Source organism: Petaurus breviceps, unplaced genomic scaffold, assembly GCF_028583685.1.
Source record: "Petaurus breviceps papuanus isolate PSGF00001 unplaced genomic scaffold, PetGlider_PUasm1.0 138, whole genome shotgun sequence".
Lineage (NCBI taxonomy): Eukaryota > Metazoa > Chordata > Mammalia > Diprotodontia > Petauridae > Petaurus > Petaurus breviceps.
Window position 1 is genome coordinate 11,089,661 of NW_027185694.1, and position 18,006 is coordinate 11,107,666.

The window sequence follows — 18,006 nt, forward strand, 5'->3', positions numbered from 1 at the left end:
CTTCTTCTTCTTCTTCTTCTTCTTCTTCTTCTTCTTCTTCTTCTTCTCCTTCTCCTCCTCCTCCTCCTCCTCCTCCTCCTCCTCCTCCTCTTCCTTCCTTCCTTTTTTCTTCTTTCTTCTTCCCCTCCTTTTTCCTTATCTTCCCCTCCTCCTCCTCTGTCTTCTCCTTCTTCTCACTCGCCATCCCTCCCTTCCCTCCTCTCACTCCAATCCATCTTCTACTCAGCTGACAAATTGATTTTCTTGAAACACAGCTCTGACCATGTCAGCCTTTATACTCAATACATTCAAGTGACTTCTTCTTACTTTCAAGATTTTTTTTTTTTTTGCTTTTTGGAGGGCAATTGGGGTTAAGTGACTTGCCTCAGGTCACATGGCTAGTTTTTGTGTTAAGTGTCTGAGGCCGGATTTGAACTCAGGTCCTCCTGACTCCAGGGCTGGTGCTCTATTCACTGTGCCACCTAGCCACCCTACTTCCAAGATTAAAATATCTTCTCTTTGTTCTTCATAACTGTAACACCAATCACAGCAGCACACCTGAGGACTGCTTCTGTGAATAATTTTAAGGGTCTACTAGAGTATAATGAATTCTCTATTCACCAATAAACTAAACATTGTTCAAATTCATAGCAACATTCTTAAGCAAAACATATTATATATCTATATTTATATGTAGGTGTGTATATATATATATATATATTTATATATCATAACCCTCAGTATATCATATGGCACAAAGATTTATCATTGCATCCAGTAACATTCCCCAAAATACTTGTTTACACAATTAGGGGGTCCTAGACTAAGGTCTCCCCTAGCACAACACATCTTTAATGGGAAGCAGAAAATACAAACACCATCCACCCCTAGGTCACAGTAAGTCATGATCTCCTCAATCAATACACAGTGTCCAAGTAAAGTCCTCTTTTATCTTGACTCGAGGTTGACTTCCAAATCCCATGGCCCTTCCTCTGTGGGCTGACCGCTACTGACTCTTGCCTGGGTTCACATGTAGGCAGCTCTCTGCTCTTGCCCCATATCTCACCTCATGGGGACTGCTCCACTCCAATCCCCTTACCGACAGCAGGCTCCAGAAGTTCCTGCCCAGAAGTTTCTAAGAAAACAAAACTTAACAGGGCTACAACCATATTTATACACATTACTAGCACCATCATCTCAATTCACTTTAACAGCTCTTAAAAGGGGCTTAATAGGCCTCCTCCCTTAATAGGCCAGTCTCCCCTCTTCAGCTCAATTCATTCAAAAAGACCAACAGACAGGCCTTCTGTTTGAGAAATTAACACAGACCAATAGACAGGGCTTCTGTCTGAGAAATTAACAAAGATCAACAGACAAGAGTGCTGATATCACAAACATTTTTTCTGTTAGGCCTTCCCACAAGCAAGTTGCTGTAGCTCACTCAACCCTTCTCTCTCTCAGCTTTACTCCTCTCTCTACTCTGTCTTTTCCCTCCAAGCAATGCAATATATACTATTTCCAATCAAAGACTCTTGATTCGATCAAAGGCGCTTGATTGGCTAAAACTCAGTCCAGAAAAACAACACAAAAAATTCTACTTTGCTTGCTGTTACAATGACATGGCCTTTTCCAGCCATTCTAATGTTCTTCCACTCTCATTTGCAATACACATTCTATGATCCAGCTTTGGTGGTCTGCTCAGTCTGTGTTCTTTGTGCACAAGTCTCCATCTCCCGACTTGGTGCTTTTTCCTTGGCTGCCCTTTGTACCTTAAATGTTCCCCCTCATCTCCTGTGCCTGCTGGATTCCCTGGCTTCCTTCAAGTCTGCTTAAATTCAGAAGGAGGATTTTCAAAACTTCTCCAGCTGCTCCTCTCTAAAATTCCCTCTAATGCACTTTGTATATTCCTAGTTATTTACCTGTTATCCTCCCTATTAGAATATGAACTCCTTGAGAGCAGGACTCTTTTTGCCTTTATTTGTATCCCCAGGGCTTAAAACAGTGTCTGGCACATAGTAAGCTCTTAAAAATGCTTTTTGATCGATTAGTTGCTAAACCTACAGTGCTAGATTGCTTTATATCCATTTTTTGGTGTTAGAAAACCCTGGGCTTAGTTCTTGGCTTTGCCAAGTTGTGTGACCTTGGGTTAGTTCACTTAGTCCTTCTTAGCCTCAGTTTCCTTATTTGTAAAATGGGGATATATTCAACTCCTAGGATTATTGGGAGTATCAAATGACTGGAAAGGACTTTTAATACTGAAATACACAAGTAAGTGTGTAATCTCGTCACTTTGGGTATTCCATGCCTGCTCATCATTTAGGACTGTTGTGCTTTACAGTAGAGGGTTCACCAAAGTACTGAAGGCCATCCTTGTTTTCTTCTGCAAAGTTAATTTTGTCCACTTGTCCCCTGCACTTGCCATATGACAGTCCCTTTGTTCTTCTACCAGATAGCAGATGCTTCCCAAGTGCTTGTTGAGTTACTGACCAGTTGACCCCTCTTCTTACCCTATCCCAGTTTTCCTTGATGACATCCTTTACTGCTGTTCATTTTGGAAGTTGTTCATTGGTTATATGTTCTGTTTACTCACACCCTCCATTGTTTTCTATGTCATATTTATTTTTAATTCTTGGGAAATTGTTGTATTCCATGTCTCACTGCATTGTAGAGCACTGGTAGGATATTTGTATTAGAGAGTTGGGCCTTTGTATCCATGGGAAGCTTGGAGTTATTAAAGGAGCTTTGTAATTTCTAGGGAAATCTAGCCTGTTCTTAAAAACACTATGTAAATGTAAACTTACACTAGAAGAAACAAAATAGAGTTTACTTATGTCCACTTAAAAAGAATCCACTTTTCCTGTAGAAGAAAACATTAAAATAAGTAGTGGCATCTTGGAATGAGACAGATGTGTCAAATTCTCTTTCTGGTTTCCTTTACATAATAAATTTGTAACTGTGAGAAGTTGCAGTGTTAGAGAAAGAATGCTACCAGTTCTCTGCCCCTGGCAGGGAGTACAAAGAAAGACTATGGTGATCTGTATCTCTGGTTGTTCCTGCATGCCCTGGCCACTGAGAACAGTAGTGTTCTTACATAGTACATTTTTCCTCCTTTTTTAAAATTTTGATTTAAAATTTTTTCCCCAGTTATATGTAAAAATAATTTTTAACATTAATTTTTAAAAACTTGAATTCCAAATTCCCTCCCTCTTTACTCCTCCCCCCAATTGAGAAGGCAAACAGTTTGATATAGGTTATACATGTGTAGTCATACAAAATATATCCATAGTATTCATAATGTGAAAGAAAATGTAGACCAAAAAATCAAGAAAAATAAAGTTAAAAAAATATGCTTCAATCTGTGTTCAGACATCATCAGTTCTTTCTCTGGGGATGTGTAGTATTTTTCATCATAAGTACTTTGGGGTTGTCTTGGATTATTGTATTGCTGTGAATAGCTAAGTCATTCACAGCTGATCTTTGCACAATATTGCTGTTACATTGTACATAGTACATTTCACTTTGCATCAGCCCATGCAAGTCTTTCTAGGTTTTTCTGAGAGCATCCTGCTCATCATTTCTTATAGTACAATAGTATTCCATGATAATCATATACTACAGTTGTTCAATCATTCCCCAATTGATGGGCATTACCTCAGTTTTTAATTCTTCACCCCCAGAAATGAGCTCATTTCTATAAATAATCTATAATTTTTTGTACATATAGGTCCTTTTCCTTTTTGTTTTTATATCTCTTTTGGGATACAGACCTAGTATTGGTATTGCTAGGTCAAAGAGCATGCATGGTTTTATAGCCCTTTGGGCATTGTTCCAAATGGCTCTACAGAATGGTTGAATCAGTTCACAACTCGACCAACACTGCATTAATGTCTTATTTTTCCCACATCCCATCTCAGCATTGTTTTAATTTATATTTCTCCTATAAGTAGTGAGTTAGAGCATTTTTTTCATATGGCTATAGATAGCTTTGATTACTTCATCTGAAAGCTGATCATATCTTTTGATTATCAATTGGGGAATGACTCTATTTTTATAAATTTGACTAAGTTCTCTATATGTTTGAGAAATGAGGCCTTTATCAGAGAAATTTGTTCCAAAATTTTTTCAATTACTGTTGCTAACTGTATTTCCCTCTATCATATCACCTCTACCATCATTTATCCTGTTCTCTCTCTTCTTTCACCCTGCCCCTCCTTAAAAGTGTTTTGCTTCTGACTATCCCTCCCCCAATCTGCTTTTTCTTCTATTTCCCCCTTCTTCTTTTATTCACTTCCAATCTGTCTATCCACAACCATCTACTTTTCTGTAGGGTAAGATTGATTTCTATACCCAATTGCATGTGTATATTATTTCCTCTTTGAGTCAATTATGATGAGCATAAGGTTCACTTTCCCCCCCTTAGCTCCTCCCTCTTCCCCTCCACTGTAAAAATTTTTTCTTGCCTCTTTTATGTAAAATACTTTATTCCATTCTACTTCTTCCTTTCTTTTTCTCCCTATACATTAATTTTATTTTTTTAGATAGCATCCCTTCCTAGTCAACCCACACTTGTGTAACTTATATGTATATATAATCCTTCTAACTACCTTAATAATGAGAAAGGTCTTATGAGTTACAAATATTATCTTCTCATGTAGGAATGTAAACAGTTTAACCTTACTAAATTCATTATGATTTCTCTTTCCTGTTTAACTTTTTTTTACTTGTCATGAGTCTTTTATTTGAATGCCAGATTTTCTATTTGACTTTGGTTTTTTTCATCAAGAATGCTTGAAAGTCTTCTGTCTCATTGAATGTTCATTTTTCCCCTGAAGGATTAGGCTCAGTTTTGCTGGATAGGTGATTCTTGATTGTAATCCTATCTCCTTTGCTCTCCAGAATATCACATTCCAAGTCCTCTGATCCTTTAATGTAGAAGCTGCTAAATTTTGTGTTATCCTGACTGTGGCACCACCTACTTGAATTTTTTTTTCCTGACTGCTTGCAATATTTTCTCCTTGCCCTGGGAGCTTTGGAATTTGACTATAATATTTCTGGCAATATTTTCACTTTGGGATCTCTTTTAGAAGGTGATTGATGGATTCTTTCAATTTCTCTTGGTTCTATAATGTCAGGATAATTTTCCTTAATAATTTCTTGATAGAGGATGTCTAGGCTCTTTTTTTTTAATATTAAATCAGGGCTTTCAGGTAGTCCAATAACTTTAAAATGACCTCTCCTGGATCTGTTTTCCAGGTAAGTTGTTTTTCCAATGAGATATTTTGCATTGTCTTCCGTTTTCTCATTGTTTTTATTTCATTTTATTGATTTCTTGATTTCTCATAAAGTAATTAGCTTCCACTTGCTACGTTCCAATTTTTAAGGCATTATTTTCTTTGGTAAGCCTTTGAACCTTCTTTTCCATTTAGCCAATTTTTAAAGCATTATTCTCCTTATTATCTTTTTGGACCTGTTTTACTATTTGGCCTAGTCTGTTTGTTAAGGTGTTATTTTCTTCAGTATTTTTTGTGTCTCCTTTACCAAGCTGTTGACTCATTATTTTTTCTTTTATCACTCTCATTTCTCTTCCCAATTTTTCCTCTACCTCTTTTACTTGATTTTCAAAATCCTTTTTGATCTCTTTCATGGCCTGAGACTAATTCATATTTTTCTTGGAGGCTTTGAATATAGAAGCTTTGACTTTGCTAACTTCTTCTGTGTGTATGTTTTGATCTTCCTTGTCACCATAGTAACTTTCAGTTGTCAGAGTTTTTTTTTCTTTTGTTTGCTTATTTCCCCAGCCTATTACTTGACTTTTAACACTTTGTTAAAGTAGGGCTCAGCTTCCAGGGTGGAGGGTGCACAGTCCCTTCAGGGGTTTTGTGTGGCTATTTTCAGAGATATTTCTAGGGGCCGTAAGTTTTCAGTTCTTCAAAGGTGATATGATCTAAGGAGAGGTGTTTACTGCTCTCCTGGCTTGTGCTCTGGTCTGTGAGTGACCATAAGCCCCCTTTTCTTCTCTGGAACTGTGATGAGGATCCCCCTTCCACTGTGGCTACCTGCTCTACTCTGATAGGCTCCTCCTTACCCAGGGACTGTCACCCAGGACTGTGACCTAGATCCAAGTATGGGCAAAGCAACAGAGTCCTGCCTCAGTGCTAGAAAAAAGACCTCTGCAATCTCCTTCTGACCTGTTGTTCCACCCTCTTAGCATCTGTGGGTTCAGAGCTCTGCAAGCAGCTGCTGCCACTACTAATTCAGTCACTTCCAAGGCCTACTCCTGGTTGGCTGGGGTTGGGGCTGTGCTTTTCTGCACTCCACTCTCAGGTGTGACAGACCCTTCCGGCTGATCTTCCAAGTTGGCTTTAGGATCTTTGGGCTGAGAGGTTTGGAAACTGCCATGGCTGCCCCCAAGGCTTGCTTCTGGTTTGGTGGGACCCTATCTCCTGTGCTGGACTGTGCTCCTCTCTCACCCTGGTGCAACAGATCTTTCTTGCCAACCTTTCAAGTTGTCTTGGGTTGGAAATTTGTTTCACTCTGTCGTTTTGTGGGTTCTGCTGTTCTAGAATTTGTTTCAAGTCATTTTTAGAGGTATTTGGAAGGGGATGCAGGAGAGCTAAGGCGAGTCCCTGCCTTTACTCTGCCATCTTGGCTTTGCCTCTGCTGGGATTACATTTCTTACCCGCAGTAACTCTCAGTGCTTTTTAATGTCATATCATTCTATGTACTAGGACAACTACAGTAGCCATGTTGGCCTCACCTTACTGTGTAGTCTTAACTAGATATTTTAATCCCATATTTTGGTTTCCTACTTCACAAATGGAAGAAAATAGCTGCCTATTACATAGGGTTATGAGCAGCTAGGTGTCACAATAGATAGAGTGCTGGACCTGGAGTCAGGAAGGCTTGAGTTCAAACCAGCCTCAGATACTTAATGTATGACCCTGAACAAATCATTTGACCCTATTTGCCTCAGTTTCCTCATCTGTAAAATGAACTAGAGAAGGAAATGGTAAACCACTCCAGTTAACTTTTCCAAGAAAACCCCAAATGAGGTCATAAAGAGTTGGACATGACAGAAACAACGGAACAATAGCAACAACAAATATAGGGATATGGTATGGGTAAAATATTCTTTGCCACAGAAAATGTCCTAGCAGTTACCAAAGACCTTGGTGGGGGTGGGGGCTAGGATGGGACTGGGGAAGTAATAGGTACCAAGGACAGTTCAGTGGACAGACAATGCCACTAGATTGAGAGTAACCTTGACCCTGGTTGAAAGGTTCTAAGAGCCAAATCACTCTGCCATTGACTCTAGAATCTAACTCAATACAGAATATCCAAAGGAAAACTATTTACTATTAATCTACCAGATGTGTTAATAGTTTGGAAGCTGAGTATCTATCAGATTAAGGATGTTCTGTTTCTGAGGGAACTTAATGAATCAGGGTTTGGATGTGTACCAGTCCATATTAGATCAAGCTCAGGGAAAGCCTTAAGGCAGACTTTCTCTATAGAGAACAGGCCAATTTAGAAGGCTCCATGGGAGTTTTTATAGTGGCTACCAGGGGCCACTTGATGCCAGCATCAAGTGTGAGCAGAGACATGAGAAAGATGAACTGGGCCAGGCTGGTAGTTCAGGAGAGAACTCCATTTATTGATACTCTCAACAAGATTTTTATAGAGCAAAGAGACAAAGAAGGTAACTATTGGTCACTATATTTTCCATTACTGCTTTGTTCAGTTCCATGATGTCAGGCAGACCTTGAAAGCTATTATGTCCTTGATGTTCCCATACTAGATGTATAGTATCTAAATGTATTAATAATCTTGTAGTGAGCTAACCCCTTCTGGCTAATATCCTAGAGCTGGCCATAAGGAAGGGCCGTGTCACTGGGAAAACCTGGAGCTAGCCAAGGAATGGCCTGGATCCTGGATCAGATGTTTTGGCTCCCTACAAGTGGCCCTTCGGGTTCTGTACTATTATCTAGACTTAAAGCCTGTAGAATATGAATATAATCCTCATGGATATCTTTGGAACTGAATTGGTTTCCCTAACATCTTCTTAATGTGACAATAACTCTAGACCACAGTGGCCTAGATTTGAGCCATTAGATTTCATAAGAATCAGAACTGCCTTGGCTGTGGCAGTCATAGTGAACACTTAATTTAAAGTTTGTCACACATCTTAAACATGTCATGTGATTCTCACAACAACCCTTCAGGGTGGTTGTTATTATTATCCCCACTTTACAGATGAGGAAATTGAGATTAAGAGAGGTAAAGTGACTTGCTTGCTCAGGGTCATAGAGCTATTGATTGTTTAGATAGGATTTAAAGCCAACTCTTCCCGAAACTGTATCCAGTACCCTTTGCTATTATGTCACACCAGCTCACTTATATGTATCAAGTTTGTCTTATTATATTCTGCTAGTTTTTATTCTTTAGAATCCATTGTTATCTAAAACAGTGCAAAATAGAAGATAAAGTAGAAAGGGCCTTCTAAATACGAGAATCTGTGGGTGTCTTATCTATGCACCTATTTTCTCGTTTCAGCTTTAATGCTATAGACCACAGGCAGGATATGATTATTGTTATTTAGCTCTTTTATTATTTAACAGCTCATATATGTGCATATGTGTATCATTTCTCAGTTATATCATAAGCTCATTGAATAAAAGTCATACTTTGTATTTCTTTGTAATAAAGTGCCTCACACAGTGCCATATATATTTGTAAACTGCCAAGTTCTATCGTTCTATCCAAAGTACTTTCACATACATTTGATCTTCTCCTCAACAATTTGTGGTAGGTAAAGCAGATATTATCCCTATTTAACAGAGGAAGACATTGATCCTTGAATGTCAAGTGAATTAGTTTGGATATGATACTACACATGAGTATTCGTAGAGCCATTATAAATTCTTAAACAGGGTAGAGACATAATGAAAGCAGTATTTTGGAGCAGCATTATGCAGAAGAAGGAGACCAGTTAAGAGATTGCTACATCAATTTGAGCTTGAAGTGATGAAGGCCTGGGTGACAGCCATGAAACATATACATCTATCCACAACAGAAACAGACTTTGACTAGATTCCAAAGCTAAACAAAAGGGAGTTTTGTACTTTTTATTTGTATGAAATCATATATTTACTTATTGTCAATCAACAACAGAAATATGAAGCGCCATCTGCTTAACAAGTTTTAAACAGGATCTAGGGAAGCCTATGACCTTAATATTCTTGATGTCCTCTTAGGAAGTTCCCAGTTATGGTTCCTTGAAAAATCATCAATAAGCTTTTATTTTTTTCCTGTATCAGACGAGAGTATAATCAATAAAAAATTGACAGATGGGCTTCATGAGAATATTAATAACAAGATCAGCGATAAAAATATTAGAAAGTCAGAGCAAGGCACTGCTGTACCCATTTTACAAATCTGACTTCTGGCCTGATTGCTCAAATGAAGCTGCTTTCTCCAAAGTTCCCAGTGATTTTTTTTTAATTGCCAAAACTAATGACCTCTTCTCAGCCCTCAACCCTCTTGATCTCTCTGTGACCTTTGACTCTGTGGGTCCCCATCTCCTCCTGGGTGTTTTTCCCAGTCTGGGTTTTTTGTGACGTTGCTCTTTGTTGGTTTTACACTTGACCTCTCTAATAGCTCCTTCTCAGTCTTCTTTGCCAAGTCATATCACATCTCCTAATCAGAGGTGTTAGTTGTTGTTGCTTATCTGTGTTCACTTGTGTCCGACTCTTCATGACCCCATTTGGCATTTTCTTGTGCCATCTAGGCCATGCGTTACTCATGCTTTTCCTGTGCCCTGTACTAGCCTGCCAAACTCCTATTTGTTTTTTAAGGTTTATCTCAAGTTCCATCTTTACAAAACTTCTGTATCTTGCAATTGAATGTCAGCTTTTTCTTCCTCTGAAACCACAAGAACACAGTGTTCTTTTGCCAAGACACATCACATCATGCCTTGTGTTACAGTTATTTACATACTTGTCTTATCTCTTCATTACCCCCCTCCCAAGCCTTTTAGTTAAGCTCTTTATGACAGAGACTCTGCCTCTCTCCCCTTTGTAGCCTTCACAGTATTTTGTACAAAGTAGGGACTCAAAATATTGATTGTATTGAATTCTGTGCCTCCTTCAGGACACAAGTCAAGACTTACTTTCTCCATGAACTGTTTCCAGACTGTTTATAGTTGATCCCGATGGTCTTATGGCAGCTATGTTTTTATGGCCTGAATTCATGCTTGGACATAGTGTGACTTGATTTTTCTTGAGTGGTTTTGTGTATGGACTGCCTCCCCAATTTAACCATAAGTGGCTCAAAAGCAGGAATATCTTTTACTTCTTTTGTATCTTTCATAGTTTTAGCACATTTGTGGGACAAACAATAGGTGCTTCATAAATGCTTGGTGAATAATTGAATAGTTAAAGACCAAGCATAGGCTATGATATCCAGGAAAAGCAAAGATAAAAATCACTATTTGGGGTTCTGTTTACAATATCATTGTCATGGCTAATCATGTATTATTTAATTAAATACTGACTATGAATAAATATGTTTAGCTTTCTTATGTTCTACAGCAGGAACCAATGTTCACATAAGATTTCAGTCTCAAAGGGGACTTTGGGGTTCATTTAGTCTAAACGCCCACCCCCTGTAGGAATCCTATCTCCAACATTCCCAACATTGTCATCAAATTTCTACACTAACACTGGCAGCAATGGACAATTCACTACCTCAGAGAGTAGCCAGTTCCATTTTTAGTCATGGTAACATGACAAGTCTAACCCAATTATGGATAATTATGGACAGTTACCTTTCAAAATAGAAGTGTAAAGAGACCTTTAATTTTCAGATTTACTAAGGGGAGAACATTTAACTGCTCTTTTCAGGATTCATGAAGAAGAATCAGCAGTTGTATGTCCTGTGATAGATGTCATTGATTGGAATACTTTTGAGTATTTGGGAAATTCAGGGGAGCCACAGATTGGAGGTTTTGACTGGAGACTGGTATTCACTTGGCATGTAGTACCAGAGAAGGAGCAAAAACGAAGGCGTTCCAAGATTGATGTCATCAGGTCAGGAATCATTTATTTCTGCTTTACATGATTTTTCATGCTTATTGTTTTACAAATCAGTTGTAACAATGGCTCTTCTCATGGATATGAGTCTTTCTTCATGACCTGGAGTATCAAAGCCCTGGACTTGGACACTTGGATACCTAGGAAACCTCATGAGAAAATCTTCAGTTGGTTGCCATCTTGCTGTCAGCCCTTTATGGACTACCATTTCCCATTGACCTCCTCAAGAAAAAATTATTGGGGGTGGCTAGGTGGCGCAGTGAACAGAGCACTCCCCCCTGGAGTCAGGGGGACCTTAGTTCAAATCTAGCCTCAGACACTTAACACTTACTAGCCATGTGACCTTGGGCAAGTCACTTAACCCCAATTGCCCTGCCTTCCCCCCTCCAAAAAGCAAAAAAAAAAAATTCTTGTTAGAAACTCTTGAGCTACCTGTTGTTTAGCTGTCCTTATTCTCAAATATGTGTGTGTGTGTATGTATTTGTTGAATAATTTGGTGCTTTCTATCTTTTGGATAGGGCTGTTAGTTTCTAAGATGGATAAAACCTAGTAAAGTCCCTTCTGGTTATGCATCTATAATCTTTTAATCCTATGAAACTCCAGTTAAATCATAATTAAGCCCTTTTTAACCCTGTTCAGTTGAGTAAAGTTATGGACAGGTACAGAAGAGAAGTTAATAATGGTCAAGAAAACTATGTGTTCTTTTGAGTTTCCATTAGACTACTTAGGTTCTCATTGCATTGCCACCCCCTATGTAAACTCCAGTTCATAAGGTGACAGGTTAATAATGGAGTAAGCTGTGGTCTGGGAAATGACCTCCCCTAATTAGGACTTTTGTTGACTCGGTAGAGTTGTTTTTTTTTTTTTAGGGAAAGAAAGTATTCTTCAAACTGGGAAGGTTAGAATAAGCATGACAAAGGGGGGAATTAAAGCCTACAGGTATCCTGGTATGGTGGAAAGAGTCTGCAGGGACCTAGATTTAAATCCCTCTTCTGAGCCTTATAAATAAGCTGTGCGGTCATGGGCAAATCACTCAATTTCTCTGGGCCACAGTTTCCTTATTTGTAAAATAGGCATAGTAATAGCACCTATCTCACAGTTGTGAGGTCAGATGAGATATATAAACGAACTTGAAGACTTTAAAGTGTTATATAAATGTTAGGTGCTCTAATTATAATAGAAAGGGAGCACCTTTAAATTAGTTCAAGTCTCCAGGCAAATGTTCTCCCAGAGTACTCAGAAAAGACTTGTAAAAGTGAAAATTCATTTATTAAACTGTTATTGTTTGCCAAGCACTGTGCTAACTGCTAGGGATAGAACTATGAAAGTGTATGTATAGTCCCTACCCTCTGTGAGTCAATATTCTAATGGGGAAGCCAACATAGAGGAGAGTGATGGCCAAAGAGGTTTATTTAGATTTGGAAAGTTATAAGAAAGGTGTATAAAGCCATAGGAGAAGTAGATTGGTATACCCTTTATAGTAGTAGTGACAGAGTTGATTAGATTATAGTTCTAGAACTGGAAAGTAGATGGGAATGAGGAGAGGTCATCCTTAGTGTTTGAGAAGTAGATGGCTGGAGAGTGATTTAAAGCCTAGTTGAAGGTGGACCTAGTTATAGTAGATGACTGAGACAACCTATAAGGACTGTGGGGTGTCTTAGGGCAGGGATTCTGGAGATGAAAGGGTTAAAGTCGATTGGAGCTTAGTTTTTGGTCATATAGGCATGGACAAGTATTGGGTGACTGAAGCAGCCATCTGTCAAGGTGATGCTAGAGGAAAAAAGTTCTGGGGATTTAAGAGCCCTGATGGCTTCACCAAGAACAAACCATGCCAAGAGAAATTTGATTCTTTTTGGTAAACAGGTACTAACAACTCGTTAACTAGTTGAAGCTATTGATTATTCCTACCCTCTTCCCATAAGATTCCTTAATAATGATCCCCAGTTACTTCAGCTTTTCCTTATGACATGATTTCTAGAACTCTCACTATTCTGGTTGTCCTCTTGGGGACGAAATCTGGTTTGTTAACATCCTTCTAAAGTATGACTCTCAGAACTGAACCCAGTATTTTAGATTTGGGCTGTCTAGTATAGGTTGTTATATTTCCACTAGTCTTTATACCACAGTTTATTAATAGAACCCAAGATTACATTAGCCATATTTTTTGAAAGCATCTATCTATGTGTCACATTGTTCACTGCTCATTTATATTAAGATTTTGTTAAATTATAACACCCAGGTTTTTTTTAAATGAAATGACTTTTTAAATGAAATGACAAACTAAATCTCCTTTAGCCTCTACTTATACAAATTATTTTTTTAGAGTAAGTACGTGACTAAATTTGGCCCTCTTAAATTTGATAACCATGGCAGCTTAGGTATCATTCTGGCCTATTTTATGATTTTTGAATCTTGATTCTATTATTTGTCCTGTTAACTCTACAGCTTTGAGTCAACTGCAAACTTGATAAGGTTTCCAAATTTGATATGCTCAAGTCACTGATAGACACAGAAAACAGGACAGGATCCAGGCACCTCAGGAGAATCTGCCCTTTCTAAGTGACATCAGTGTATTAATCAAACTTTTGGGGTATAATTGTTCATTTTCACTCAAAAATCCTAATTGGACTGAATAAAGGCCATTTTCCCCTCAAAATCTGACTTGTATATAAGCTGATTGTAGCTGGTAATCAATATTGTTTTCCCATGTATAATTCCACTAAAGTCCTAGGTTTCTTAAATACTAGTGCCAGGCCTTACTGTCGTTTTGATGGAATCCTAATAAAGCTGCCCTCAGCCCCAGTATTCTAACTTTATAAGCTCCACTGTACCTACCTAGCTCCTCTCCAGCCACCCCCAACCCCCTCCAATGTCCTAACTTCTTCATATATGCCTCATTGCTCACTGGAACAGCAGGTGTGTCCCTGAACCCTTGGTTTTCACAGAAACAGCAGGTGTGTCCTTGTGATGGGAACCCAGCTGCTGCCTCTACCTAGCAACTTCCCCCAGACCCAGTTCACATATTTGAACAGTTGTTTTCTTGTATTGACCAGACAGGACCACAATAGCTAGCCAATTAAAGGGCAGCAAAACTAGAATGTTTAACCACTGAGCCATAGATGGGACCCCCTCCTCTACCTAATCCCTTAGTAAACTCCTCCTGCCTTTTTAATATTAATCATATTCCTATATTCTGTGTAAATTTTGATTATGTAATCAGCATATTTACTCTATAAAAATCCATCTTGCTTTCTCTGAAGTTGCTGATTACTCTTGCAACTTAGTCCACTTCATGAGACGCATCAATCTCAATAAATACCTATGCTTGGATTAGAGGTGGTCTCACTCTGAACTCAAAAGATGGTCCTACCACAAAACATCATGAAACCGCAACAGTTTTTTATGTAGGCAGAGCCCCCACCTCAGTAATTTTTGGTGTCCCTGGGTTTAAACTGCAACAGTTTCTCATTGGCTGTACCAGTGGAGTGTTGATGTTAACAGGTGATATTGAGCTGAAAGGGTTTCAGATAAAGGCCTAGTGGCAAACTGTATGTTTATTAGTCTGAGGAGTAGCCTAACCAAGGTTGGAGAAACCCATCCCCAGGCTGGCCATAGGGTGATGTTTTTTTTTTTTTAGCTACAGTGCTTCTCAGAGACTCCCTACTGAGTCACTGAAGGGTTGCAGTCTGTGCCAGTACAAGGTGTACTCATGCTAACAATATTATAAGTCCCCGAAGGATTAAGTACCTATACATAAATTTTTTTCCATTTCAAAGAGATCTAATTTGCCTATATCCAGGGCAACCTATATTTGGATTAAAATGCGGTGGAAAAGAACACCTAATCATAACAGAACCTAATGGGTAGATGTAAGAAGAGTCAGAAGCTGTTAAACTTGACTTCTAGAGAGAGGGCTAGCCCTTGAATATAAGAAGACAAAAAGAAGCTCAAGTAAATGGAAACATCTCCCTTTGCTTCTAATCTACACCTGAGCTTGAGCCTGTTATGCTAACAGGATTGAAGATGTGTCCATGATTGACCTTTTAAAGTGTTCAGTAACTTGTTTCTGCCTATATTAGAATCAATGTGGACATATTTTCTAGGTCCCCAACCATGGCTGGTGGACTGTTTGCTGTGAATAAGAGATATTTTGAGTATCTTGGATCCTATGATACAGGAATGGAAGTATGGGGAGGAGAAAACCTTGAGTTCTCATTTAGGGTAAGTATTACAATTAATTATTTGAATTAAATTTTAGCAAATTTTCGGCTGACCTCTATTGGATGTAAAGATATGGACTGTTTGTAAAGAAGCGGGAATGCTCTCTAACAGTAGTCATCCATATTAGTGGATACACTAAGCACACAACCTTTACTAGCTTTATGTTGTAACTTTTACTTGTGTGAGAGCTTAACTCAGGTTGCCCCATTCTACCAGGTATATTGGCTAGTTTTACAAACTGGTAACTCCATCAGTAATTTAAAATAAAACAATCAGTTCCGTATTGATAATAGAAATGCATCACCAGCTAGGTGGTGGAGTAGAGAGTGCCAGGCCTTGAGTCAGGCAGATTCATCTTCCAGAGTTCAGATCTGGCCTCAGACACTTAGTAGCATTGTGGGGCAAGTCCCTTAACTCTGTCTCAGTCTTCTCATCTGTAAAATGAGCTGGAGAAGGAGATGACAAACTGAAGACCTGAGTGTTGCTTCTAACACTAACAGTATGACCATAGGCAAATTACTTAATCTCTTTTTACTCCAGGCAATTGTCTGTGACCAGGTGTTTTGTAGGGCACTTGTTCATCTGCATTATCAAAGGAAGCTAGGAAGTTTCCTTACTGGGAATTCTTTGCCAGAACTAGACAAACTTCTGTTACTAAATCCTGTCGTGTTTAGATAAAAACCATTTCTATCTCTATAGCCATAGGCCATGTGAAAACAAGTCTACCAGAATTGACCAGGGAGGCTGTAGTTTGCTGACCCTTGCCCTACAGCAATAAAACCATGGGTAGTTTGGATCAAAAAAAAATCCTATGGTTTATGTTTATGCTAATTCGTGACAAGAATCAGTCACTCATCAAGCATTGATTAAATACCTACTGTGTGCCAGGGCGTGTGTGGACCATTTAGGGAGGACTAGCACCTCTGGTATGAGGGCTTGTGGGGCCCTTTTCAGGGCTGCTCATCCACCTTTGGTGTCCACCTGTCACCTGTGGCTCCAAGTAGCAGTAGCATGCACAGTGGCCACACCCTGGTAAATGGTATTGGCAGACAAGCTAAACCAGGTTGAGAGTAACCAATGGGAGAGAGCATGGGACCCATCAGTGTAAGGTTAGGGGATTGTCTGCCCCAAGCATGTGAAGACTCCTCTGGCAGAACAGATAGATGAAAACAGTTTGTTCCAGTAGACCATGAAGGCAGCTGAAGCAGATGCTGTGGAGTGCTTAGAGCTTGGTCAGACACTGAAGATGCCAAGATCATCCACTGGACTCTGATGACTCTGGAAGAGTGAGGTTGATGACTTTACTTAACTGTGCCTCACTTAAATCTAATTCATGTGCAAGTTAAGACATCGCCCTCTGATGTCATTGGTTCTCTTCGAAAAACAAAGAATGAGTCACTACTATGTACCAGGCATAGTGTTAGAATAAACTTAATAACAATACTAAGCAATGGTTCCTGGATTAGAGCACATCTAACATGGGGAGATGGTAGGCCAACAGACTTCCTTAGTTACTTAGCTGCCTACCTGTGTGAGTGGTTTCTAGTTTCACAGATGACTTCTGCCAGAAACAGGGGACACTTAAGATAGTCTTCTAGGTGATCCATGATGTATGAACTACTCTGCCTCTGAGGCAAACAGAGGTTAAGTGACTTGCCCAGGGTCACATGGCTATTAAGTGTCTGAGGCTGGATTTGAACTTCATGAGCTAAGATTCAAACCCACGTCTTCTTAACTACTGTACTTACTAGCTGTGTGACCATAGGGAAGTCCCTTAACCTCTGTCTGCCTCAGTTTCCTTGTCTATAAAATATAGATAATAATAGCACCTAACTTTTGGTTGTTGACTCCTAAGGGTTGTTGTGAGGATCACATGAGAACATATGTAAAACACTTTGTAAACCTTAAAGCAGTTATAGAAATGTTAGATATTATTCGATCTCAGCTGGAGATTGTCCATAGAGAAAGCAGTCTGAAGATATGTTTCACCAATCTAGTTCTAGAAATAAAGAGTATATATGTCCTGTATCCCTCCCCTCTCTCCTACTCTTCCATATCCAGGGACCATCCTGTACCTACTTTCTCATATGATTGAGAGTCATTTTCTCATTCAGATCTTGGGACTTTCTTCCTAAACCTTAAGTGGCTTAGAAAAGACAGACTGGGTATCCCTTCCCTTAGTAAATCTCAGTTTTACCGATAGTCCACATAACAATAGCCAGAAAGGGTTACACAAAGTAGTATGTAGTCTTAGAGTGGGTTGGGCTACAATATCTCTGATGTCCTTAAGAACCTCTTTCATTGAGTTACATGACCTCAAGGTCTAACCATTCAAGGTATATATTGTGTTCTACTTCCACCTTCTACATTTTCTGGGTAAAGGAGCCCAGCAAGTTCTCTTTGCCCAATTCTTTTAGAATTTATTACTCAAAGTAATCCATCAAATTCCTCGTGCCCTAGTAGGTCATGAATTTGGTTCTTATTTATCAAGTCTTTTTTTTTCCCCAGGGTGAACAATTCCTAGAGAGGTCTTTAGGAGACCCTCTAATCATATTGGTGAGAAAGACTGATGAACTTTAGACCCTGTTACATAAAATTCTCAAAAACTGGAAGCAAGAACAAATTCATCCATACTTCCTTCCTTCCTTCCTTCCTTCCTTCCTTCCTTCCTTCCTTCCTTCCTTCCTTCCTTCCTTCCTTCCTTCCTTCCTTCCTT

At 39.1% G+C, this 18,006-nt stretch overlaps 1 protein-coding gene across 1 annotated transcript in view; it reads left to right on the forward strand.

Moving 5' to 3' along the window:
- GALNT12 (polypeptide N-acetylgalactosaminyltransferase 12) overlaps positions 1–18,006 on the forward strand; it is a 51,106-nt gene that overhangs the window by 14,921 nt on the left and 18,179 nt on the right. The window contains exons 4-5 of the mRNA XM_069105692.1: positions 10,881–11,066; positions 15,173–15,290. Of these exons, the coding sequence (XP_068961793.1) occupies positions 10,881–11,066; positions 15,173–15,290 (304 nt within the window). The remainder of the gene's footprint in view (positions 1–10,880; positions 11,067–15,172; positions 15,291–18,006) is intronic.